Source organism: Lissotriton helveticus, chromosome 3_1 (genome assembly GCF_964261635.1).
Source record: "Lissotriton helveticus chromosome 3_1, aLisHel1.1, whole genome shotgun sequence".
NCBI lineage: Eukaryota > Metazoa > Chordata > Amphibia > Caudata > Salamandridae > Lissotriton > Lissotriton helveticus.
Window position 1 is genome coordinate 416,831,245 of NC_136061.1, and position 26,961 is coordinate 416,858,205.

General features: G+C 45.7%; 1 protein-coding gene across 1 annotated transcript in view; it reads left to right on the top strand.

Annotated features, from left to right (window-relative positions):
* FAM117B (family with sequence similarity 117 member B) overlaps positions 1-26,961 on the top strand; it is a 270,715-nt gene that overhangs the window by 67,370 nt on the left and 176,384 nt on the right. The window contains exons 2-3 of the mRNA XM_078680238.1: positions 16,791-16,939; positions 18,031-18,123. Coding sequence (XP_078536364.1) covers positions 16,791-16,939; positions 18,031-18,123 — 242 coding nt within the window. The remainder of the gene's footprint in view (positions 1-16,790; positions 16,940-18,030; positions 18,124-26,961) is intronic.

Here is a 26,961-nt window from a genome sequence, read left to right on the forward strand (position 1 = left end):
GTGGGGGGCTCTGTGTGTGTGGGGGGCTCTGTGTGTGTGTGTGGGGCTCTGTGTGTGTGTGTGGGGCTCTGTGTGTGTGTGTGGGGCTCTGTGTGTGTGTGGGGCTCTGTGTGTGTGTGGGGCTCTGTGTGTGTGTGGGGCTCTGTGTGTGTGTGGGGCTCTGTGTGTGTGTGGGGCTCTGTGTGTGTGTGTGGGGCTCTGTGTGTGTGTGTGGGGCTCTGTGTGTGTGTGGGGCTCTGTGTGTGTGTGGGGCTCTGTGTGTGTGTGGGGCTCTGTGTGTGTGTGGGGCTCTGTGTGTGTGTGGGGCCTCTGTGTGTGTGGGGCCTCTGTGTGTGTGGGGCCTGTGTGTGTGTGTGTGGGCCTCTGTGTGTGTGTGTGGGGCCTCTGTGTGTGTGTGTGGGGCCTCTGTGTGTGTGTGTGTGTGGGCCTCTGTGTGTGTGTGTGTGTGGGCCTCTGTGTGTGTGTGTGTGTGTGGGCCTCTGTGTGTGTGTGTGTGTGGGCCTCTGTGTGTGTGTGTGGGCCTCTGTGTGTGTGTGTGTGTGGGCCTCTGTGTGTGTGTGTGTGTGTGTGCCTTTGTGTGTGTGTGTGTGTGTGTGTGTGCCTCTGTGTGTGTGCGTGGGCCTCTGTGTGTGTGTGTGTGTGTACCTCTGTGTGTGTGTGTGTGGGCCTCTGTGTGTGTGTGTGTGTGGGCCTCTGTGTGTGTGTGTGGGCCTCTGTGTGTGTGTGTGGGCCTCTGTGTGTGTGTGTGGGCCTCTGTGTGTGTGTGTGGGCCTCTGTGTGTGTGGGCCTCTGTGTGTGTGGGCCTCTGTGTGTGTGGGCCTCTGTGTGTGTGGGGCTCTGTGTGTGTGTGGGGCTCTGTGTGTGTGCGTGTGTGTGTGTGTGTGTGGGGCTCTGTGTGTGTGTGGGGCTCTGTGTGTTTGTGGGGCTCTGTGTGTGTGTGGGGCTCTGTGTGTGTGTGTGGGGCTCTGTGTGTGTGTGTGGGGCTCTGTGTGTGTGTGTGGGGCTCTGTGTGTGTGTGTGGGGCTCTGTGTGTGTGTGTGGGGCTCTGTGTGTGTGTGTGGGGCTCTGTGTGTGTGTGGGGCTCTGTGTGTGTGTGTGGGGCTCTGTGTGTGTGTGTGGGGCTCTGTGTGTGTGTGGGGCTCTGTGTGTGTATAGGGCTCTGTGTGTGTGTGGGGCTCTGTGTGTGTGTGTGTGGGCCTCTGTGTGTGTGTGTGTGTGTGTGTGTGTGTGTGTGTGTGTGTGTGTGTGGGCCTCTGTGTGTGTGTGTGTGTGTGTGTGTGTGTGTGTGTGTGGGCCTGTGTGTGTGTGTGTGTGTGTGTGTGTGTGTGTGTGTGTGGCTGTGTGTGTGGGGCTGTGTGTGTGTGGCTGTGTGTCTGTGGGGCTGTGTGTCTGTGGGGCTGTGTGTCTGTGGGGCTGTGTGTGTGTCTGTGGCTCTGTGTGTGTGTGTCTGTGGCTCTGTGTGTGTGTGTCTGTGGCTCTGTGTGTGTGTGTCTGTGGCTCTGTGTGTGTGTGGGGCTGTGTGTGTGTAGATGGCTGTGTGTGTCTGTGGCTGTGTGTGTGTGTCTGTGGCTGTGTGTGTGTGTCTGTGGCTGTGTGTGTGTGTCTGTGGGGCTGTGTGTGTGTGTCTGTGGCTCTGTGTGTGTGTGTCTGTGGCTCTGTGTGTGTGTGTCTGTGGCTCTGTGTGTGTAGATGGCTGTGTGTGTGTGGCTCTGTGTGGTGTAAAGGCAATAGGTCATGCATTTGTGAGTGATTAAGCTATTGGCATTGTAAATGACAATGCCATTTATTTAACGATTAAGCTATTGGCAATGTAAATAACAGTGCCATTTATTTATGATTAAAAAAAAAAAAGAAGTCATGAGCAATGCCAATAGCTCTACCTTTAATAATGCCGAGACCATTGCATTGTCTTTTTAGCTACTATTGTCATAACGCTAATAGGAACGTTTCAGTTAATTGTTTCCTCGTTCTTAGTATCACTACCTCAGTCTGAATATTTCTTTCCCATTGCAATCAGTAATTGAATATTTATTTTGTACTATTGTCTACGAAACCACAAGCATGCATGCTTCCATAACACCCCCCACCTCCACACTGCCGAGCTAGCTGAAAACCCATGGACCAAACTCCTTCTCCATAACCTAACCTCCTAAACTTTCTGCCAACACCACCAAAAACCTTAAACACAAACTAATCAACACGCTGATATCTACTACAACATCTCTATGGGGATAATGTTATGTTATAGAATTTATAGAGCGCATGGCTGCCCCATCAACGGGTAGTCCCAGCAATAGACTTGGAAGAAGAACCAACTGAGCAAAAAGGCCCTTGAAGGAAAATTACCCCACAGAGTGCTTAGATGGAAAACAACCAGGTCTTCGGGGATTTCTGAAGTAATAGTGGCACTGAATACACCTCAAAGGTACAGACAGAGTATTCCAAAGGGCAGGATCTTTAGCATGGAAGGGCCTGCCACCGGCCCTTAATCTTCAGACACACAAGTCGGGTTAAGATCGGCTGAGTGCAGGGACCGTGAGGGTAGGTAAGCAAATTAAACAAGATGAGTGCCCCCTGGGAGAAAAAGATCTTGTGGATTGTGCGCAGAGCCTTAACCTGAACGCGCTTGTCCACCTGGATCCAATGCTATCTGCGAATAAGGGAAGCTGCCGGGCAGTACTTAGGAAGATTGAACAGCAACCTTGCTGTGGCATTTTGAACCATTTGGAATCTTCTAATCACAGCCTTATTAGCTCCCAGCTATAGGATGTTGCAATAATCCAGCTGATCCAGGATAACTGCCTGCACGATAACATTGGGGGGTGGAGGGGCGGTGTCAAGGAAACCAAGAATAGGTTTCAGTCTACGTAGAAGCCCTATGCAGGTGCCTACACTGCTTTCGCCTGTGCTTCAAAAGTTAAGGCACTGTCCACCCAGACACCTAGGTTATTAACCACCAACTTGGGACAGGGAGGAGGCCCAAGGGAAGAAGGCCACCAGCAATCACACCAGCAGTGAACGTCCTTATGTAGAAGCTGGTTTTCAGACTTGTTCAAGTTCAGTTGCAAACAGCCATCCAATCTGCGACTGCCAGCATACCTTTTTAGAAATAAACCAGCTCCGATGTGTCCTTGCTGGAAAACAAAAACACAAGCTGGGTGTCGTCAGCATAGGACACCAGTGTGAACGCCAGAGCTTTCACAACCGGAGCAAATGGCTGGATATAGATATTAAACAAAGAAGGGCATAGGAAGGACCGTGGGGGACACCATAATGTAGAGTGTGCCACTTGGAGCTATAAGGAGGGGACACAACTTGGAAGGAATGATCAATGAGAAAAAATGCAAACCAAATTAAAGAAGTTCCACCTATGCTGATCTCTCGTATGCGCTGGAGTACAATATAGTAGCATGCAGTGTCAAAAGCAGTAGAATCAGTACAAAGGAACTGCCTTCATCTAAAGCACCGCAAAGTTGCTCAGTGACTGTGAGGAAGGCTGACTTTGTGCTGTGCAGTTACCTGAAACCAGTCTGGGAGATATCCAAGATGTGATTTTCTTCTAAAAAAAACTGGTTAAGATAATGTTGACATTAGTCTCTGTTACCTTTGCGAGAAACGGCAGAAGGGAAATAGGGCAACATTTTCTGATTTCAAAGCGTCCAATGTAGGTTTTTCCAGGAGAGGAATAACTTTGGCATGCTTCCAAGAGCTTGATACAGAAGCAGATGCCATTGAAATATTAACCATTTCAAGACTGAGTGTAGAGAGACAGTGCTGAAGTTTGAGGAACAGCTCTGGACTGAAAGGATCGGCTGGTGAGCCCAATTTAACTTTCTTCCAAAAGGTTAGTTTCCTCTGAAAGGAACAGGGGGCGTAGAAAATGTAGCCGTGGCGGGATAGTGCTGGTCAGTCCAGCTGGATAAGAAGCAGTAGTATTGGGGGCACAGTTGGAATAGATTTTTTCTACTTTATTAATGAAGTACCTTGCCAGCTTCTCACAGTGATCGTTGGAAGCTTCCGTGGACTCCACAGCAAGTACAGGTTTGGTTAAGTTGTTGAGGAGGGAGAAAATGTAATTGAAAACCGATCTCATCTCCCACTCTCCCTGGCCAGCGAAATGGTGCACAACTCTAACCAATCTCCTCAACATTACAAATTCCACCAACAACCCATACGGACGAAAACTGCAGATCGCCAACTCTCCCACCTTCAAGGCCAAAGCCTCCATAGCCATTTAATAGAATGGAAAAATCTTGATCCAAGACAATGACTTCAACCTATGTTACTTTGACTCCTTTTTCCCCCAACAGTAAAACACACTGTTCACCTAAAGACCAACCTCCTGGACTTAACACAGGATATGAACCATTCGCGATCCACCATTCATTCCTACTCTAGCTCTTCCTTCCATAACTATCTTCCCCCTCCTCCACCCTTAATGGACCTGCCTCTCCCAACCCTCTCGATCATATCACTTACCCTGACCCTTCGGCGGTACGCCGCCAAACCAACTTTGAAGAGCAGACCATCTCCGAACAACACCTAGAACTGTAACTCAGAACCCTCCAACGTCCTCATCCACCTTGACCCACTCCAGTGTGGGAGAGGTGTGGCGCCGCGGCCAGGGCGACTGACGCTGGAATCTGGGGACCACTGTTCGATCCCCGGCTCCAGCGGCAGGTTAGCCCAGCACCACGTGACTCTGGGCAATAGCTCGCTTAATCTTCCCGACGGCCCCCAGCGCCTAGAGACCCTTACGGGTGATTGTGCGCTTTACAAATGTGGACTTTACTTTTACTTTTACTTTACTCCCAGCGCCCCTCTGTCCCCGCACTTCCCTTGCAGAACTCAGACCGAGCAGGTCCCACTTCCGAATCTCACAACAACTCCACACCTGTCCTAAAAAAACAACCTCCCTGTATCTAAAATGCCTCACACAAAACAATTCTCACCTCAACTGCCATCGGCTCCCCTCACTAAACCGTATGCCCGTGCCGTTCCTAAAGGAACAACGAACCCATATGGACATTAACAATATTTTATCGATCCTCAAATCGTATCCCAACCTGACCCAGAATCACCCCCTACACTAGACATCCCACACGACTGGTAGGCAGAATTCATCCACTCACCTCGCGCACTACCCTCTCGACTGCCTAGAGCACAGGCCTAAAAGATCGACCCCCTGGAATGTCTCTGAACGAAGCAAAAGCCTTAGCTATGCCTCAACTCTCACCCCTCCTCCAAGATACAGGTGATTACAGGAATCGGGAGAAACATCATCCCTCCAATAACTGTCAGACCTCCAACACACCTCATCAAAGTCCCCTTGGCTCCACCCTGCCTGAATGCCAACACCATCTTTAACTGCATGCTCTTAAACTGCAGCGTGGCATCCAAACATGCAACTGACTTAGCTGAAACCATCTTGAACCATGACATTGACATTGCCTTCATCACAGAAACCAGGCTAAATGACTCCTCCCCTCCTCTCCTATCCTCGACCTACTATTTCTGCCCGGCTTCCCCATCATCAAGAAGAACAGGGAGAACCGCTTCGGTGGTGGCATTGCCATTATCCACAAGAACAATATCCACATGACAGAAACTAGCACCTATACTTAATCCACATTTGAACATAGCACAAACCTCTCAACGATGAACAACAAAACAAGGAAATTCCACGTCCTCTACCACCCTCCAGGGAACTCACTTGATTTCGTAGATCACTTATCAGAAATAACACTCGGCACACTCTCCAACTACATTAATTTAATTCCTAGGCAATATTAATCTACTTTGGAATCACGACAGTGACCCGTTAAGCGCATGGCTACTGGGGAGCATCCCAGCGCTGAGCGGAAAAAGTAGAGGGAGCAAGCCAGAGACTAAGGGAAAAGCCCGGTCTTCAAGTGCTTCCAGGAAATAGAATGGGTGGGTTCACTGCGAAGGTGAAGCGGGGGAGCATTCCAAAGTTTGGCGGCATTGTATGAAAAGAGCTTACCCCGCTTCTGGCTCTTTTGATTCTGGGCACTTTTGTCAGATGAAGCGTGTCGGAGCTGAGACTTCTGGAGGCTTTATATGGACGGATTAGAGCTTTGATGATAGAAGGTCCATTCCCTTCCAGAGACTTATGGGCCACACAGAGAGCTTTGAAGTTAATTCTCTCCTGCACCAGAAGTCAGTGCATAGAGCACAATGCGGGTTTCGCAGAACATCTGTGGCTAGTGCCAGCGAGAGATCTTGCTGCCATGTTCTGGGCAATCTGGAGTCTGGCGACCACTGCAGTGGGGGCTCCCAGACAGAGCGCATTGCTAAAATCTATCTTAGATAGGATCAACGCCTGTATTAAAAACTTTTTTGCTCTGAAAGGAAGTAAGGGGAGTACTTTACGAAGCATTTTAAGCAGCCCGTGACGTGATGCAACAGTCTTCCTGGCTTGGGTTTTGAAGGAGAGATTTTGGTCAAGCCAGATGTCTAAGTTTTTCATTTCCGGCTTTGGGGCCGGGGCCAGTCCCATGCTGGTTGGCCATAGGGGTTTGGGATTGACGCTCAAGTGATTTCCCAACGTCATCCCCTCGGTTCAAACTCTTTTTTTATCCGAGACATTATCCAACACTGCAAAGGTCAAATTCACACCTGAGGGGTAAGCCTGGATGCCATCATAGCCAACAACGATGTGATTTGTATTGACAACATTCTTCTAGTTGATTTGGTTAGACCCCCATACCATTCTATTCGACCTTAACCAAACAGACATGGCACCTATTTGCACTCAGAAAACTAAACTGTACAATAGACCCGAACATAAGCCAGATTCCCTTGGACAATCTGGAGAACAGAATGATGAGTCCGCTGTTCCCCCGCACCCCTCCCCCTCCCCCTTACTGGTAACATCTCCACAGATAATATAATGTCCAACTGTAGTGTAGTTCCTATATTCCCAATAGGCTATGCGCATTGGAATAATATATCCTATTGTTTTGCCATAGGACTTATGTCTACTAGGTCTCTATCGAATATATTAAACTTAATTGTGAGTGCCAGCTAGCTCAGAGGTCACTAGAAACTTTCTTGAATACACGAGAAGGGATTAGTTTCTGTCAACCGTATACATGACAACTTTGTTTCCCCAAGAATAAACGTATCTTCAGTGTCGTGGAAACAATAGATAGATATTTTCCTCAGTAAATCGTGCATGCTTCATTTCATCAGAGGTGCAGAGAAATAGAGAGACGTGCGTTTTCAATAAAAGGATTTATTGAACAGTCTTCTTTCTCATGCAAAAGAAATGAACTGCTACAATCGTAATACTGGCTGAAAAGTATAATGCGTACAGCAAGAAGAGTATTATAAAATAATACTGAAAAAGCATTGTATGGTTTCTAAACCATAGATAAATACATATATAAATAATAAAGGCTAAAAGTACTCAACTGGTGCTTCTAAAATACGCCTACCCCGATGTACCTAACCTAGGTCTTTGTAAGAGGGAAGAACTTAGGGGCCATTATGATGTCGGGCGGATTGCCACCGCCAGCCTGGCGGGGGCAATCCGCCCGACATCCACACTCGTTTAAGGCGGCCGGGGCGGAAAAGGAATAATATGGTGGCGGTGTCTATCAGACACCGCCAGCCATATTATGATGGTTGTGTTTAGGTGCCTTTCCACGGCAGCGATGCCGCCACGGAAAGGCATGCTGTCTTCACTCTGGGGGCCCCCTGCGGGCCCCCAGAGTGAAGTATAGGTGGGGGGAGCACACAGGGGTACCTGTGGTACCCCCCTTTATTTGCATTAACAAAACGGCAGTCTCCGCGCGGTGCCTGCCGCTTTGTTAATGCAAATGCTTAAATACATTTTTAGCATTGTGGCGGGCGGTGCAGAGAGCACCTCCCGCCACAATGCTAAAAATGCAGAATGTGCCCGTCACTGTGGTGGGCACATGCTAATACCCCCCACGGGACCCCCGCCCTTATGGTGGGCGGTCCCGAATTCCGACAGGATGGCAGGCGGACAAAGTCCGCCCGTCATCCTAATGACCCCCTTAGTGTGGTGTAGCATAGGTTTAGTTTATTTGCCAAGAATCTATCTAAGATTTCTCTTTATGGTCTAATCAGCTCAGTATCTTGGTTTAGAATGTAGGAGGTCTGGTATCTCTGTCTCGGGGCTCGATTTTCTAAAAACACCCCGCGAGGGGAGCTTGGAAACACTGGAGCTGGAGTCTCAGCGAGAGAAAAGACAGTTTCTCGATAAGTGCGTCAGCTGGAGGGTCGGCTTCCTTCGGCATTTGCTGTAGTGAGCTGCGTCGGGCAAGTAGATAGTCGAGCTGCTCCGAACCACCGTGTGTTTGCTAGAGCAAGTGTAGGCATATTTATACCTTGAAGTTGCCTAATTTGACGTAAAGTCAGGCATAATAACGTCATCAAAGAACCCCAAGGGAATGGCAGTTCTTTGAAAACTCCATGAATTCTTGGACAAATCAATATTCAAGCAAAGGGATGTCTCTGACTGCTTAAGCCGATTTTTCCAAGAAATTGTTGTGGCTTTTTGTAACGGGTGGAAGTAGCTATGCCTGTATTTGGACTGCATGGGCTATGTCTAAATATGGGTTTGGTTTCTATGCCTATATAAGGGCAATGTAAATTGTACCTATATAAAGGCATGAACCAGTAAATTTCTCTTGGATCCTAAAACGCCATACAACACCACTATAACACTACAATGTCCTCTATCCTTGAGCAACTAGCTCCCTGGAAATTCAAAATAAGCTAGAGATAATACCTCAATGCAGAAAGAAGACAACTGAGAGTTGCAGAAAAACTGGAGAACAAAACCCTCCTCATCACACCTTCATAAACTCAGAGTGGAACACAGAAAATATAAAACCCACATAGTTAAAGGAAAAGATGCATTCTTTCGCAAAACACTAGATAAAGCAAATAACCTCCCAAAAGAACTATTCAACATCGTTAAACACACACCAAATCGACCAAAACAAAACCTACATGCCTCCAAAGAGCACGGTGACAACTTTGTGAAATTCCTCAAAAACAAAATCACGAAGAAAGAACTATCCCTATCAACATACTCTGACCACCACCAACCCCCCTCATCATTGAGGAAACTAGTGTACCTACAACCTGGCTAAAGTCTCCAAGGGCTTCCCCCACCAGGATCCGGATGGAGGTTATACCAACCCAGAATCCCCCTTAACTCACACAAGCTGGAAGACCTTTAACTTGCTCTCAGAGGGAGACATCTCAAAGATGATCTCAAATTCCAAACCCTCTTCTCACCTAGCAGACTTTCTCCCGGCCTCTCTAGCTAAGAGCCTCAACCACGCCCTAAAACCACTCTGGACTAAGATAATAAACTGTTCCATCAGCAATGGGTCGATGCACGACTGCCTCATACCAGGACAGATCACTCCCTTAAGAAACCTGATGCTGACCCAGACAACCTCAACCAACCTTTCCTTCTTGGCCAAAATACTTGAGAAATGTATTCTTTCCCAACTCAGCCAACATATTGACTCCAACAGTTTTCTCGATTCACTAGAGTTTTTTTTAAAAGGATGTAGCACGGAAAAAGCTCTACTTAATATAACTGGTGACATACACAAGGCACTGGACTCAGATACTGCCTACTCATGCTACTAGATCAATCAGCAGTCTTTGACATGGTCGATCATAATTTGCTTATTAAATCCCTCCAAAAAGGCCTGGTCCTGAAGTAGTTCTCCTCCTACCTTCACAATCGCTCCCAACTGATAAAAATTACTGAGTAATTTTCTGGTGCATTCAACATAACCAAAAGTGTCCCCCCAGGCTCAGTTCGCTCTCCTATACTTTTCAATATATACATGGAACCCCTCACAACCACTTAACACTCCCCCAAGATAAGACTTAAATCCTACTCTTAGCCAATAATGGGCAAACCTCTGAGGTTCAAGAATGGCTATACACCAATGATGCTCTGAACTTCATAGCAACATTATGTAAATCTGTCAAATCTTTACGGATCTCCCTTGACCCAAGCCTGAACATGAGCCTACACATAACTATCCATGAGTGCATTTTATAATCTAAAATTCCTGCACAAGGACAAGCCCCCCCACACCTCCCCGAACAATCTAAAAATTGCTACCCAAGGGATGGTACTGTCCAGACTGGACTACGAGAATGTCACCCTCATTGACACCACAAAACCACACTAAATGTAGCAGCAAGGATGGTCACTGGAGCAAAAAGACATGACCACATCTCTCCCTCCCTGAAAATTCTCAAATGGCTCCTAATCAACACCTGTTGCTGCTTCAAAATGACCTGTCTAACTGTAAAAGTCCTGCACACCTACCAATGTTGCTTCCAAATTGGTGAAGGCAGGCCAGACAGATAAGAATGTTAAGGTTCACCAACGGTGCTTCACATCCCGCCAAGAAAACACAAAGTCCTCTTGTGCTCCTTTTCGGCAATGCCCTCTCAAAATCTGGAAAAATATACTTTTCTAAATCAAAATCTGGAATTCCCTCCCATTTCACATCAGGACAAACCCCCTCATAAATGAGCTTGAAAAAGATAATGTAAGGATCTTCTCCTCAACAGACACTTCAACCATCTGGACTTCAGCACCCATGTTTGATTCTTGTCTCTTCTCGGCATACTTCCGACTGTATCTATCACCCTCGCTTCATACTACTGTGCCCTGTCACTCATCTATACTTCACTGCAATTTACTATATATACTAACCCAACCTTATCTATGTTTGTGTGTAAATCACTTACTACTGGAACCTGTACCTCAAAGAATCTGTACTTTGTAACCTATACCATTCCGACTCGACCGTGTGCATACATTTATCTGTAACGTGCTCTGATACCCTCTGGTCTTGCTAAATAAGAGCTGGCACAATGGGGGCTTTCAGCTATGACTGGAATTTGCAGTTGCACTGTGTTCTTCCTCATTTTCAGGAATGAAGACGCGTATTTCTGACAAATTTTTACTGATTAATGTAGAGTTCAGTTCCACCTCCATGCTGCTCCAGTTTCCACCTTCCTCCCATACTCTATGTGCTGGAGGTCTGGGAGACTAAAGTCTAGAATACGCACATTTTGGTCTGTGATGAGATAATGATTGGAATTTCTTCATTCCACAGAGCTGCTTACCATGATCTACAGTGATTTGAAGTTGTGTTAAACTGCTTGTTTCCTGAGCATTATTGATAAAAGTTGTAAACCTAAGGAGGAAGAGAACATGCTGGATAAATCAGTTGAATTTTATGGGATGATGTGGAGAATTTTCTAAATGGTGTGCTAGATTTCCATATTTCCGTTTCTTATGGAATTTTTCAGTGGTGATAAGTTGACTTTCAGATTGTTCTTGTTTGATGTACTTGTTAATTTGAAGCATGTTTGAGATCTGTAACTCTGTGTTTTTTATCCTTTATAAAACTTAAGAGTATTTAAGGTAGTGATACAAAGTTTGTATTTCTCAATCTAGAGGCAGCTCATGAGTTCTTGAAGGCAAAAAAGGACATCCATTCTCCCCCATTTTCCTATTGGTACTTTTGTAAACCTGCTTCTGATGTATATAACTTCCTGCAGATTTCTTAGCTTTTTGAATATTCATCCCTGTATCTAAGTCGTTGGAAACTGTTCCCCAGCAGAAGCTCTTTAGCTTTGCCAGTGGGTGCCATGCGACCTTACCGCGCCTGCGCTCGCCGGATGTGACAACATTGTAGTGTAATCTAGCTTCAGGTGCAACATGATGGTGGGATCCAGTTCTTTGAGTCGCCACAGGAGGTGGCTGACTGTCTTGACACATTGTGCGTGGCACATGAGCGCTGGACCCCGGAGTGGACTATTCTAACCATGTATCTTTGACTCAGAGTTGATGAGCAGGTTGCCTTGGGTGAATCTGATAGCAATCCTACTAGTTCATTGGAACTCCTAAACATAATATGACAGTCACTGGTATAATTTCTGTCGACATCTTTAACATTGTGCATACAGTTGTCATAGCATACATTGACACAGTTAAGATTGCTTAAGTCATAATGTACATCCACATTGTTTTTAATAGCCTCAATATCGTCATTTCTGTATGGATTATGACATACATTGGTCTTATTAGTGCTGGTATCTGTGCCATTGTGTGGGTACAGGTTATGACGTACATTGATATTATATTGACTGGTATTGGCATAGTCCTGGGGGCGGAGTTTATGGGATACATTCATATTGCCTTTATTCGTATTGCAGTTGTCGGGCCTGCACATATCATGGTATTTATTGACATCATATTCACCCATTCCATCACAATGACCCGATGACTAATGTCAGATAACAATGTCCTACCCAAGCTGTCTGTGATCTATGTTCAGGGATTATGGGGGAGGGGGGTGGAGGTGGTATTGATGACGCTGAGGCTCGTAGAGCATCAACTTTGTTTTTCATCTTTCATTTCCATTGTCTCGGCATCTAGTGACCCACGGTGACACATTCCTTACATATATTTAAATGTATTCCACGTGTGGTAGCATCTGGGGTTTCCAACTCCACTGAGCCGTATTAGTGCCACCCTTTGGCTGGTGATTCTTAGAGATGTGAACATCCCGGACAGTATCTACACCTAAGATTGCTCTTGGGGTTGAGTTGAGGTTGGGGGTGGGGGTGGTGGGGGGGGGGGATTCGGGACCATGCTGGCTTCTGGTTGTGTCGGGAGTTCTATTAGTTCTTCCTATAGGAGGGACCGGGGAAGACATTGATGGGACTTAGTTACATTTCATCTTGTTGTTGGTGTAATGGTGGGGGGGGGGAGACCACCACGATAGACTGGCATGACATGCACACATATAGACTATAGCCGGACACTTACATGCCTGCAATGCATTATGGTCGACATAGGGACTAATTACAAATTCCTCATTTAGAATGTGAGGGAACTAAACATGCCTGTAAAGAGGAACCGGTTATACGCATACCTCAGGACATATGGGGTGAAGGTGGCCTTTCTCCAAGTGAAACATGTTTGGGGAGTCTCCATTAAGTTCTTGAAGAAAAGGTGGCGTGGTCAAATTTACTCCACCTCCTACTCTGGGTATGTGCGCGGGACCATGATATGGGTTCCCCCGGGAGTGCCCTTCCAGAAGTCATATGTGCAGGTGGACACCAATGGCTGATATGTTGTACTGCCAGGGACACTGGATGGCCATGACCTGTGTTTAATTTATGTATATGTGCCAAATATAGATGATGGCAAATTCATTGCCACCTGCTCCAGAACCTCAGCATCGTTCTTACCAGACTCATGGGTCCACCTTTTGAGCCATTGCACAGATGTGAACTACAATTGTTTCACTTGGAAGGTAGCTTTCCTCAAAGCCATCACATCTGAGTGGGTGAGCTTCAGGCATTAACCATAAAAGAACCATTTTTTACAAATACATCCAAACAAAGTGGTTCTTAGGACTAACCCCAAATTCCTACCTAGAGTAATTTCTGCCTTTCATATCAACCAATCTGTTGAGTTGCCTCTGTTCTTCCCTCAACCAGATTCCGTGGCAGAACGCGCTCTTCACACCCTAGATATCAAGAGCATTACTATACTATATTGAAAGGACAAAACCTTTCCACAAGACCAAGCAACTCTTTGTTGCTTTTGCTCCACCACATAAAGGCAATCCTATATCTAAATCCGTTATTGCACGGTGGATAGTCAAGTGCATACAAACGTGTTACATTAAAGCAAAACGCACATTGACAATTCCTCCTAGAGCGCACTGCGCTCACAAACTAGGGTCCTCTATGGCATTTTTAGGGAACCTACCAGTAGATGACCTCTGCAAAGCTGCAACATGGTCTACACCACACACATTCTCAAAACACTATTGTGTAGATGTGTTAGCTATACAGCAAGCTAGTGAGGGCCAAGCAGTTTTACGTACACTATTTCAGACAGCTGCAACAGCTACAGGTTAGCCACCGCTTTGGGAGTTACTGCTATATAGGCTATGCACAGTATGTGATCTACAGTTCACATGCCTCTAACGGAAAATGCAACTTGACACAGTATGCATCTGTTCTTGGCATGTAGAGCTGTAGATTCACATGCGCCCACCCACCTCCCCGGGTACCTTTACCTGTTGCAGTACTATCTTACTTAGATACAATCTACATGGACATCTCTCTTTACTACTCTTACCAACTCCATCATCACCCTCTGCTACCAAACAATCTAACAATGGAGCCGATACCATGCGCACTATCACCGAAAAGAGTCGCCTACCTCGTGACTGGAAAGACTTCTTCGAACAAAAACAAAGTGCAAACATCCCGACCCAACACTAGATGGCGAGCTATGCACAGCATGTGAATCTACAGCTCTACATGCAAAGAAAGTCCAAAGTCCACATTTGTAAAGCGCACAGTCACCCGTAAGGGTCTCTAGGCGCTGGGGGGCCGTCGGGAAGATTAAGCGAGCTATTGCCCAGAGTCACATGGTGCTGGGCTAACCTGCCGCCGGAGCCGGGGATCGAACCCTGATCCCCAGATTCCAGCGTCAGTCGCCCTGGCCGCGGCGCCACACCTCTCCCTTAAAGAACAGATGCATACTGTGGTCAGTAGCATTTTCCTTCTCTCCAGTGCCTGGGCTCCAACCTAAGTCACTGAAATGGGTGTTGAAAATGAAAATCTTGGTTGTGACTCAAGATCTCTCACATCTACCTTTTTTGCCCTAGTTTTCTCCCTTTCCCTGTCTCTCCCTCCAAGTCTCTCTTGGACAGCCCACTTTCAACATTAACACTAAATTCAACACGCCTTAAGGCTGTGGCACAATGCACTATACTTGCTGCCCGTAACAGGCAGACCGTACCGGGGCAGTGTTCCAAGAACTAGTCATACAAAAATACCCCTCACTGTCCTTTTCTTTTGGCTAAGTAATATAGAGTTTGCATGATAAAAAGTTAATTCTTGCCTGGTAGTGTTGTGGCTTTTTTTAAATCCTCATGAATAATAGAACGCACACCAATTTTCAACATTCTTCCAAGTTACATAATGCTCAAAGGCCATTGCCATTCTGGCGTGCGACCCTGTTGTGCACTTTGTGCGCTTGTTAATTTGGTTAAAGTTGGAGCCTCGTCTGGGCCCCAAGATGCACAGCCAGTCCAGTTTAAACAGTTTCTGCCTTTTTAATCTATGCATCATCCTTTTTAATCCATATGATTTCATGTTTTACACCCCCAAGTTCAGAGATCTGCCCATCCAGGCTCTTCTCTGCAGCACATAGCTGTTCATCTTTCCTCATAAATCAATGTGGATACTAGAAGCCCAATGCATTTCTGACATCTGCCCTCCATCAGGAGTAACTAAGATACCAAAAATCATGTCAAAACTAGCAGTAACCAGCACATGGAAACATATGGGTTAAAAATGATTATTCATGGATTTTAAAAGGAAGAAACTGTTTAAATTGGAATAAATCTGAATCATTGTGTTAACTTACATTTGATGGCTGTGCATCTTGTGCTTGGGAGACCTGAGGAGGCTCCACCTTTAACCATTTTATTTTAAACCATCTTTGAGTATTGATAGCATTACAATAAGCATTATTGTGCACATTATTTGTTGTCCATCATGTATTCCGCAAATAAAGTATAAGTGTCTTATATCGGGATAATACTCTGGATGGCACACATTTTAAGAAGACAACAAGAAACAACCTTGAGGCGATATCCTGATATGGGTTTGCGCAAAATAGGATATGTAGCTAACAGTGATACCTTAATTGAGTGTTCCGCCCCAATGATTCTAACTGCATGTACATGTCTGGTATATGCTGGGTGGCAATGTTGCCATCTTCATAAGCAGTGTGGCAACCCTCTGCACTTGAGACTTCTGCTCCCTGTCAAGTTCGCCACATACATTGTGACGAGACTTAATCTGCCAGTGCTGATTTGTCCTCCTTTACTCTATTGATAGCGGTGGAATCTACCATAAAGTTGAAAATGGGGAAAAGCTACTACATAAGAGGTAGTTTGTTTCAAAGTTTGTAGATTTATATAGCGCAGTTTATCACCTGTGAGGGTATTTAGGCAGGATAGGATGCACTTACCTTGGTGTGTAGGATCTTTACTACTGTCAGTACCCCCACTCTTTACCCTCAATGTTGCCAAAAACAACTGTTATTTTATTTTTTAAGTGTTTTTTTTATATAAAGGACTGGAGGTGGTGCGCACATGATAGTGGGTGGTGCCATCAGTGCTTCATTTTGTGGTGAGGACCACCGGCACATCACTTATTTGTCTGCATCAAACATTTACAGCAAGCAAGAGAGGTAAAAATACACAAAACAGAAAGACGAAGGTAGGGAACAACTGAAAAACTGTGAAAAAAGGAGAAAGGAACATTCAAGAGTGCGATAATGGGACTGGGAGTGTCTGGTAGTCGAAGCATGAGCCAGCATCAAGACTTCGCAGCCTTGTTATTCGACTTGGTGATATTTGATAGTGCCTGTCCACAGGCTTCTAAGCAGAACTTTGGTCACTGGCACTTGTTATGTTTCAAGTTAACCACAAGGTGCCATATATGACACACAATGCACAACATTTGCGAGTAAATTTGTGAATTAACATGTCAAAGGAGATAACGCTACCCTAACTAAGTGCAGGATACCCCTGAATTCGCAATCTTGAAAAACAGAATAGAAATATTCAGCCAATGATATGTCATTGAGACCTAATAGGAATGTTTAATTGGGGGCAAAAAATTAAACCATTCTTTTTTCTTTCTAGTTGAAAAATCTCGTCCGTCTACAAGCCCATCCAGTATTATTCGTCGCACATCCTCATTGGACGCACTTGCTGCACCTTATCTCTCTGGGCAGTGGCCTCGTGATAATCATGGACAGGCTGCTCCTTGCATGAGGGACAACTCTACACAGGTAAGCAATTTTTTATTTTTACTTAGACATTGTTTAAAAGGCTTGTGGAATTAAAATAGTTGTGCATAGACATTATTTGTGTTTTCTATGGACTGTGAACAAAAAAGATAAGTATTTTTAATGGGATTTTTAATTTGCTTCAGTGCATGTTTGTAGAGTATTTCCTTACATAGTACTAGCTGCATGCAGTTTTAGAGTATTGTTAATCACTGTTTTTACTGTGACCGAACCCAGTGGCATTCTGTTTATTTAACTCAAAAGATGTATGTCCCCCATTGCAATTGACAACTGTTGTGTAGGATACTTGTCTAGCTAGAAGGAACAAGAGTTGTAGCCTCTGTTTATCAGCTGAGGTGCGTCAACTAAAGTTTGGTTTCTGTTAATTCATGCCTGAAAATGAATCCACTTCTAATTGTATGTGTTTATCCGGTGTAATCTAATGGCAGTTAATACGCCAAGATTCTTGCAGAGAATGTTATTAAGAAAACATTGATAGACTATGCAGTAGAATACTCTGTGCTCAATACCAACTTTTATTTTCCAGAATAAAATGGGATTAGAAAGAGAGAGAACCTATGTCATTTCTCCTTTGTCCTCCTACCTTTCCCCAATATGTGGGGCAGATTAAGGACATAGTGATTATATCTTTCCTATTGTCCAGAACTGAATATTTTGGCCTCAAGACCTACATTACTGGCATGATAATCTTGAATGGTTTTGAAGTTTGCATAATGCATTACTTAGTTGGCTTTGAGAACGGAATAGGGTAAATATTTATTCATCACTAATTGATTACTGCTTTAGCTGCAGTTTGTAAAACATTAGATTGAAACTTAACCTCTGCCTATTTAGTAGATAGATGTGACTATCCCCATTGAATGTTTCAAGTAAATATTCCAGGTTCTTTATATTCTACTGGAACTTTGGTTTCTGTAATTCCTAGAATTCAGTAATGCATCTTTAAGTACTCCATTTGCTTGGGAAAAGCAGGCAGCCACCTTGTAAATTCATCATTGTTTAAACCTTGAATTTCTTTGTCTTACATTTCTGTGCAGCTTGAGATTTAAAATGCAACCTTTTGTTTGTTACAGACAGAGGCTGCTTGGGCAGAAGAATACAATGAAAAGAAGAAAGGTTCTCACAAGCGTTCAGCATCTTGGGGTAGTAACGACCAGCTTAAAGAGGTTGGAAATATTCTTTAGAAAAAGTTGTGGCAAGAGATTGTTTTTTATTGACTTAAGCATCGTGTGACATACATTTCTAACTAGAGTGTGGCAGTCTTTACTCATTTGAAAGTCTGGCTAACCTACTTGCACTCTTTGAATATGGATGGTGAGACAGACGGATATTCCGAAATTCAGATGTCCTTTCAAGTTCATTTCAGTAATACTGCAGTGTAGCTAAACCCCTGAATGTACTATATTACATGTAAGGTTAAGTTACTAGTAATCTTGGTTCTGCATTCTAAGAATCTTCATTGAACACTTGAATAGTCTAGCCTCTATGTAATTTTTCAAAAATGATCTGAGATCAAACACAACATTTTTTTTTAAGTCGTTCGACTCCTGGTGCACGTCCCGTCCTCGAACCAGCTTCAAGGCTTGTGACTCCTGACGCAAATTGATGTCAGTTACTGACCCACACCGCTTGTCTATGGTGTTTGGAGCTCCGACTGCTGGGCCACGAACCTGAAGTTTTTGCGGGAGTGGTCCCGAAAGCTACTCTAGGCCCAGCAGTCTGTTCCACGCCGCTCGAGGACCTGGTCGAGAGGGAGGTTGTGGGACCAGTCGCGAAACCATCACTACCACTCATCGTCGAAGTCTTCAGGTAAGTCAAAGCACAAAAAGAAGGTGAGGAAGCATCATTGCTCTTCGCATTCTCCCCGTCTGTCGGCCGACGCAACCCAGGTTGCGGAAGGTAGTCGTCCGTCTCCACCCTTGGAGCCTGTTGGGTCAACACCGAGCCTCCCACCCTTCCCGGGATCCGGGGTAGTTTGTACGAAGCCCTCCACTCGATCTTTGGGCAGGTGACTCCGCCGGCGCGCCTTCGAGCCCCGTGGTCTCTGCTGGGGGCTCTAGGTCTTCGATGCCAGTTGCTTTGGCTCCTGCGCCGCAAGGCCCCCAGGAATTCAGGCGTGGATCTGGATCAACGCCGGTCGACCTTGTGACACCTCCAGTGCAGAATCCAGTGGCGACACCTCCGACGCTGGTTGTGTCCCCAGCCGGCGTCGACCCCAGCCTCCCCTCGATGTGGACATGGAGTCGGTTCGGCGTCCGCTGACATCTGGACTGGCACCGACCAGTACTTTTGTACCACTGTTCTCCCCTGGTGTTCTCCATCGCCCTGAGTGGCTACCAGAGAGGGTGAGGAGGACTGGGAGGGGCCTGTGGGCCCTCTGGCAGACCAGTTAGAATAACTGGACTGGAGTGGGGAGTTTGGTGAGGCCAGTGGTCTGGACACCTCCCCAGACCTTGGCATGCTAGCCCTCCCTACCGTGGCTACGAAGGAGGGTGCATTATATGCAGTGGTGTTGCGTAGGATGGCTCAGGCCTTAAACCTTGAGAATCCTACTGTGGTGGTCAGGACTAACCTTCTGACAAAGGTGCTTCAGCCGGCAGCGGCCTCGTCAGAGCCCCTGCTGCCGTTCAATGAGGCCCTCATGGACATCCTTTTGTGCACTTGGTCAAGCCCAACACAGGGGCTCTTGTGGATAGGATGATTGCCCGAAGCCACCGCCCGACACCGGGTGACCCCATTTTCCTCTCCCAACCCCCACCCCTGAGAGATTGGTGGTCCAAGACTCAACTTCCAAAGGTGCATTCCCTACCGCACCACCTGATAGGAATCCACGAAGCTGGACCTCCATGGGAAGAAAATGTTTTCATCCTCCAGTTTAGGACTGCGGTTGGTGAATAGCGAGTTTTTTGGGCCATTACTCCCATTCGGTGTGGACACAGTCGTGCGGGTGCTGCCACAGTTCTTGGAGGAGGCCCGTGCCGTGCTCTCGCGTGCAGTTGCCAAAGGGAGAGACGCAGCGAACTTCGCCACACGTTGTGGGCTGGACTCCGCTGTGCAGGATGATTTCAACGTCCGTAGTCCTTGGACGCTATGCCTGACTGAGTTCCACTGGCTTTTCGAGTGATGTCCAAGCTACGCTTTTGGACATGCCCTTTGATGGCCGTCGCTTGTTTGGCGTCGAAGCAGACAAAGCACTTGAGCCGTTTAAGGACTCAAGGGCTACGACCTTGTCCTAGGGCCTCGCTTCACCTCTCGCCCTGTGCAGTCTGCTTTTTGCCCCTTCCCTGGCTTCGGAAGGGGTGCCCCGCCGCGTTCTGTCCAGAGCCACAGACCTGCGCAAGCTGTCCAACATCTGTGCTGCCGGGGACGTGGGACCCACTGTCGTGGGCCGGCGGGCCGGCCAGTCCACCAGCGCCCCCTCTGCAGCAGCCTCCAAGCCCACTTAGTCTGACATTTCAGGGCCACCATTCGCCAGTGGGCAGCAGGATCCACCATCAACTCCCCCACTCTCTCAACATCACGTCGGACAGTTGTGTTTTGCAGATAGTACGAAGGGGCTTCTCCCTCCCCTTCGAGACTACCCCTCCATCCATGCCACCTCAATTTCATCGCATGTTAGAGGATCACTTGGCCCTACTCCAACAGGACGTTACCGCTCTCTTGGCCAAGGGAGTCATTGAGCGAGTTCCTGCCCCGGAAGTAGGTCGTGGTTGTTATTCCCACTACTTTCTGGTGCCCAAGAAGGACAAGGGCCGGCGTCCTATCTTGGATCTTAGGAACGTCAAGTGCTTTCTCCGAAAGAAGTACAAAATGTTGACACTGGCTCAGGTCCGGTCTAACCTTGACCCTTAAGACTGGATGGTAGCATTGGACTTGCAGGACTCTAATTTTCACATCCCTATCCTGACGGCCCATTTTCATTACCTACTGTTCATGGTAGGCCATAAGCACTTTCAGTTGACAGTGCTCCCCTTTGGCCTTACCAGCGCCCCTCGGGTGTTCAGGAAGGTGATCGTGGTGGTCGCAGCTCATCTGCGCAGATCAGAGGTTCCAATCTTCCCCAATCTCGATGACTGGCTGTTGAAGGCGGGCTCGCCCCAGGCTGGCATCTCCAACCTCCAGACTACGGCTGCTCTCCTACATTCGCTGGGGTTCACCATCAATATGCCAAAGTCACACCTGATTCCCTCTCAGAAGCTCCTTTTCATCGGAGCGGTTCTGGACACAACTTATCCTCCCGAGCAGCGAGTGTGAGTTATTCGGGCTACGATTCCGATCTTTCAGCCTCTATCCCTGGTTTCGGACAGCTCACCCTGAGGCTACTGGGCTTCATGGCCTGCTGCCTCCTGCAGGTGGACTATGCCAGGGTGCATATGCGGGCTCTGCAGTGGGACCTGAAGTTCTAACTATTTCTTTTTTTCTTTTTTATTGGTTCAGTTCAAAGTCAGAGATACAAAAGCGTTAAATCATAGCAAAACATCATATATACACAGCCTTATGGTGCAGATATATACGAAACCAAAAAAAAGAGAGAAGAAAAAGAAAAACAGTAATAAAACATTACCGGAAACAATACCATCATATACAATCGAATAAATGTCATTCCATCGGGCCTAAATGGTCTATCATTGTCTGCCAGATTTTACAACCCCTTTGCATTTTCTAAGTGATTTAATACGATAAAGGTTATATTCTAAATAAAAAACATTGTAAAACTTTGCTCGCCACATTTCATATACAGGTGCTTCTGGTTTCAACCACATTGAAGAAATACATAAGCGAGCTACGGCCATAGCCATAAATAAAAGATATCTATTTTCATGGTAGCCTAGAAAGAGATCGGTGTCATTAGATAAACCAAAGATAATCAGCTCTCTGGAGATAACCACTTCACACTTTGTAACATGTGTCAAGAATTTTTCAATAGATGTAAAAAAATGTTTTAAGACTAAACAATCGGAAAAAATGTGCACAATATCCGCCTGATCAGATTGACACCTATAGCATTTCCCATTATAAGCATTACCCCATTTCAACATTTTCAGAGGTGTATGATAAAGATTAAATAAAGTTTTATAATGCTGTGAGTATAAATTGGCTGACAAAATAATTTTGGCAGCCATATAAATTGAATCTTGAAATGGTACTATAGAATTATCTAATCTAATACACCATTTAGACTCCTGTGACCTCATGTCATCCTACTGTGTATTCAACAAATAGTTATACAAAGTCCCTATTCGTGATGGCTTTTTAAGTATTTCAATAAAGTCATTTGGGCATAGCGGTAGAATATTTGGATGTTTAAGAATAAAGTCGCGTACTTGTAGATACTTAAAAAAATCGTGCTGAGAAACAATATATATATCTTTTAGCTCCTGAAATGAGGCAATTGTACCATCTTTAACCATAGAGCCAAGACATCCCATACCTTTTTCCCCCCATGTACGCATCGTACGATCCCAAAATATTGGAGGAAACAATTCTGTAGCGTTACATGGAGTATAAAAATGAATACGTCTTAATGAGATAAGCTTCCGAATTGAGCGCCCTCCTTTAAAAGCAGACAATACTAATTTAAATCTAGTTCTTTTGTAGTAGCTAGGTTCTAGAAAACGAAGCAACATTTGTCGTGATTGTGGGGCAAGTAAAAGAGAAAAAATATCAGGGGTTTCAAATATAGGTGGAGTCCCCCCAACCACGAAGTATTTAATATTCTGCATAAGACAGGCCAAATAGTATAGTGCAAAATTCGGAACCCCCCATCCACCACGAAGAATTGGAAGTGTCATATATTTGGAAGCCCTGCGTGCAGCTTTCCAACCCCATAAAAATCTATCAGCTATAGATTGTAATTTCCTCTGTTGTAGTACAGGTATCTCCAAAGGCACCGACCGAAAATAATACAACACTTTAGGCAATATAGACATTTTTAAAACATTGCGTCTCCCAACCAGCGATAGATGTAAGCATTCCAGTTTCTCCAGCTGACTTTTAACAGATTGTAAAATATCTGTCCAATTCACCATAACTAACTCTTGGAGCGATAGCCTAATTTTAATGCCAAGGTATGTAGCCTCCGGAGTAACCCGACAGTCATTAGGGCAAAGTCCTGTTGAGCAAATAACCTGTGTTTTCTGAATATTAAGCTTATACCCCGACACCTTACCAAATTCGCTAGTTAAATTTTCAATTTCACGTAGTGCTGATTCTGGATCGGATGTTATGACAGCAACGTCATCAGCATAAGCTAGTACACGTATAGTGCCCCAGGTAATACCATAGATCGTATGTGTTGAGATCGCATCAACATCTGTAAGAGTGGTTCGATGTACATGGCAAACAACAGCGGCGAGCATGGACACCCCTGTCGTGTGCCCCGAGTAATATTAACAGCCGCTGATTCCTGGCCTGATAAGCAGATCTTAGCCTGGGGACGTCTATACATAACCTGTATAGCATATATAAATCGAGGCCCAAAACCCATTGTTTCCAAAATTGCCCATAAAAATGCCCATGCAATTTTCGGCGTCTAAAAACACCAAACCCACATTCATACGAGTTGCAGCAGCATAATCCAGAACTGCAATGACACGATGTATATGATTAATCGTACTACGGCCTGGAAGGAAACCATGTTGTTGGTCAGAAACTAATGCCGGGACAACTTGCAAGGATTTTAGAATATAGTTTTGCGTCAACATTAATAAGTGAGATAGGTCGGTAAGACCCAGGAAGATGCGAAGGCTTATCTTTTTTTTTAAATACGATTATGCTTGCATCATCCCATGATGGAGGGGGGTATCCAGCTTGGGCATCAATAAATGTCGCCAGCATATCAGCTTTGATAATGGGAAATAACACATGGTATATCTCTAAAGGAAGCTTATCGGGGCCAGTAGCTTTCCCCAAAGCCAATTCTTTAAGTGCAGTCTCAAGCTCTTGCATTGTAATTGATGCCTCTAACTCATCTTTATGTATAGAATGTAACTGAGATGGATCAAATTTATCAACAAACTGACCAATTAAATCAAAAGAAAGATGTTCTTAGGTATAGAGGTCAGTGTAATAGTCATGAAATACCTGGAGAATACCCTCCGATGATTCAACTAGAACACCTTGACTATTTTCTATAGATGTTATACGCTGTGCGGTCTGTCGCCCCCGCATTCTTTGGGCTAAACATCTTCCCACAGTCTCACCATACTCATATCTCTCAGCACGATTAATTTTATATTGTCGTGCTATATCTTGGCTCCACGCCCCATTAACCTTTGCCTTGCATCTTGCAACTTTATCTTGTGAGACACTACTGTCCTGCTGCACACTAATATCACGTGTCAATTCACGCTCTGCATTTATTAAATCAAGTAGAAGTTGTTGAGTTATGTTTTTTTGTTTGCGTTGTAGAGCCCAGCCATAGCTACATGTCTCACCGCGTAGTCCTGCCTTAAAACAGTCCCATACCATTGCATATGAGGAAGAGCCCCTATTAATATAAAAAAAACTGTTGAGCCCAATCTAAAACATGTCGCACATATGTCTCATCCGAAAGAAGTTTCTTATTAAATGTGAAAGACCGTTGCACACGCTGGATTTTAATCAAGGGCATGTCTATTACGATCGGAGCATGATCAGAAGTAATACGTGGCATTACAGACATTCGAGAACCATCCGCCAAATGGCTAGGTAAGAAGATGTAGTCTAACCGCACACATTTCTTATGAGATGAAGAAGAAAAAGTAAAACCTGGATCCCTCGGATTTGCCAGGGGCCACCCATCAATGTTGAAGCAATAATTGTCGTAATTCTCTGAATACCTTCGGCTTCCTGCCTGTGTAGCCACTAGATTTCAGGTCCCAGGTTTTAGGCTCACCATGAATATTAAAAGCGCCAAGTAGAAATAGCGGTGTACCCCAGATAGCCAGCTCCACATTCAAAAACTCTAGCACTGCCGCATCGTCAATATTTGATCCATATACCGTGCATATCGTAACTGTAACATTCCCTATAATACACTCAGCGACTGCCCAACTTCCTAGACAATCGACTTTAGTTTTTCCTGTTACAACTATGGACTGCCGCCCCAGTATAGCCACCCCCCGGTTCATGGTAGATTGTTGTGAGGCCGCCAATACTGTATACCCAAAATCCCTCAAAACCTTCCTATTCGCCCATGGGATATGCGTCTCCTGGAGACAAATAATATCCGGTTGAATTAAGCGAATTTCATGCAGCACTCGTTTACGCTTAAGAGCATTGTTAAGGCCACATACATTAAATGAACACACACGAAAATTATTACTAGCCATAACGTCCGGTGATTCATTAGCCAGTAGCACCGATAATTACATAAATAATTAGAAAAAAAGCAATATATATTGACTTGAAACTTTCAGGCTTTGACCAAACTTTTCCCCCTTTATTCCCCAGAACCCCCCCCCGTAAACCCCCTAACCCTCCACCTACCCCATCACGCCCCCCCACCCACCCCATGTGACTTTCCCCCAAAACTAAGGCAAAGGGGCCTATCGCCCCGTTGATGTGTGTGTAAGCAACTCTCGAGTTTGGACTTATCCGTTATCCTGAAAGGATAGAGCATGAGGGAACAAACCAAATATAGAGAGACAAATATACAGAATTTATAACATCCCCTCATGCTAGTGTACTCAAATACTCCTTTGCTGGGGCCTCAGATGTGAAAAATCGATTCTGGCCTTTATACACAGATTTTAAAGTAGAGGGTTGGAGAAGAAAGACTTGAGCACCCTTCAATTGAAATGGGGCAATCAACTGGCGCAATCGCCAGCGATTTTCTACAGTAGTGTGGCAGTAATCAGGGCGCACAAAAAATTCAATACCCTTCCCAGTACGCTTTTTATCCGGCCTTGCAAGATCGTATACTGTCTGTCTTGCCAGAAAGTTGTTTAAAGATATCAAAATAGCATGGGGATATTGACTGCCTGACGTTCTAGTGGACGCAGCATCAGCGAAATCTTTCCGATTGCGTCCAGAGCTCGGAGGGCACTGCACACCAATTGCAGTGGTGGCTTACGAACCAGGATTGGGTCAAGGTAAGGACCCTCTCCCGTCCCATACTAGAGTTTACAGCGGTGAAGGATGCATCACTTCTGGGGTGGGGCGTTCATATGGGGGAGGTGGAGATCAGAGGCCTCTGGTCTCCGGCGGAGTCCAGGCTCCACATCATCTTTCTGGAGCCTAGGCGATCCGTCTTGCACTGAAGGCATTCCTTCCTTCTGTCAAAGGGAGAGTAGTACAGGTGGTCACGGACAACACCACCGCCATGTGGTACTGCAACAAACAGGGCGTGGTGGGGTCGTGGACCCTATGTCAGGAAGCACTTCGTCTCTGGAAGTAGCTGGAACATCAGGGCATGTCCCTGGTGGTTCAACACCTGGCTAGTTCCCTGAACGCCAGAGCGGACGAACTAAGCCGCCGATGCCTGATTGATCACGAATGGCGTCTTCACTCGGAGGTGGTGCAAGGTCTCTTTCAGCAGTGGGGAGAGCTTTGGTTAGATATGTTCACCACCGAAGAGAGCGTGCAATGTACGCAGTACTGCACGTTGGAATTTCCAAGGCGGTACTCGCTCTGCGACGTTTTTCGTTGCAATTGGAATTGCGTTCTTTTATATGCCTTTCCGCCTATACCACTTCTGCCCAGAGTGCTGAAAAAAATCAAGTGTGTCCGGGCCCAAGGCAAGAGTCTGGTATCCCTAGCTTCTGCACATTGCCATCATTCCTCCAACCAGACTGCCTCTTCTGGAGGATTTTCTGTCACAGCAACAGGGGACAGTTCTGCACCCAAACCTGTCCAGCCTCCACCTCCTTGCTTGGAGATTGAGCGGCAACAGTTGACAGCTTTCGACCTTCCTCCCAAAGTCTGTAAAACTATCTTGGCAGCCAGGCGCCCCTCCACCAAAACAGTATATGCCTATAGATGGAACACATTTGTGGCATGGTGCGCAGCAAAAGCTGTGGATC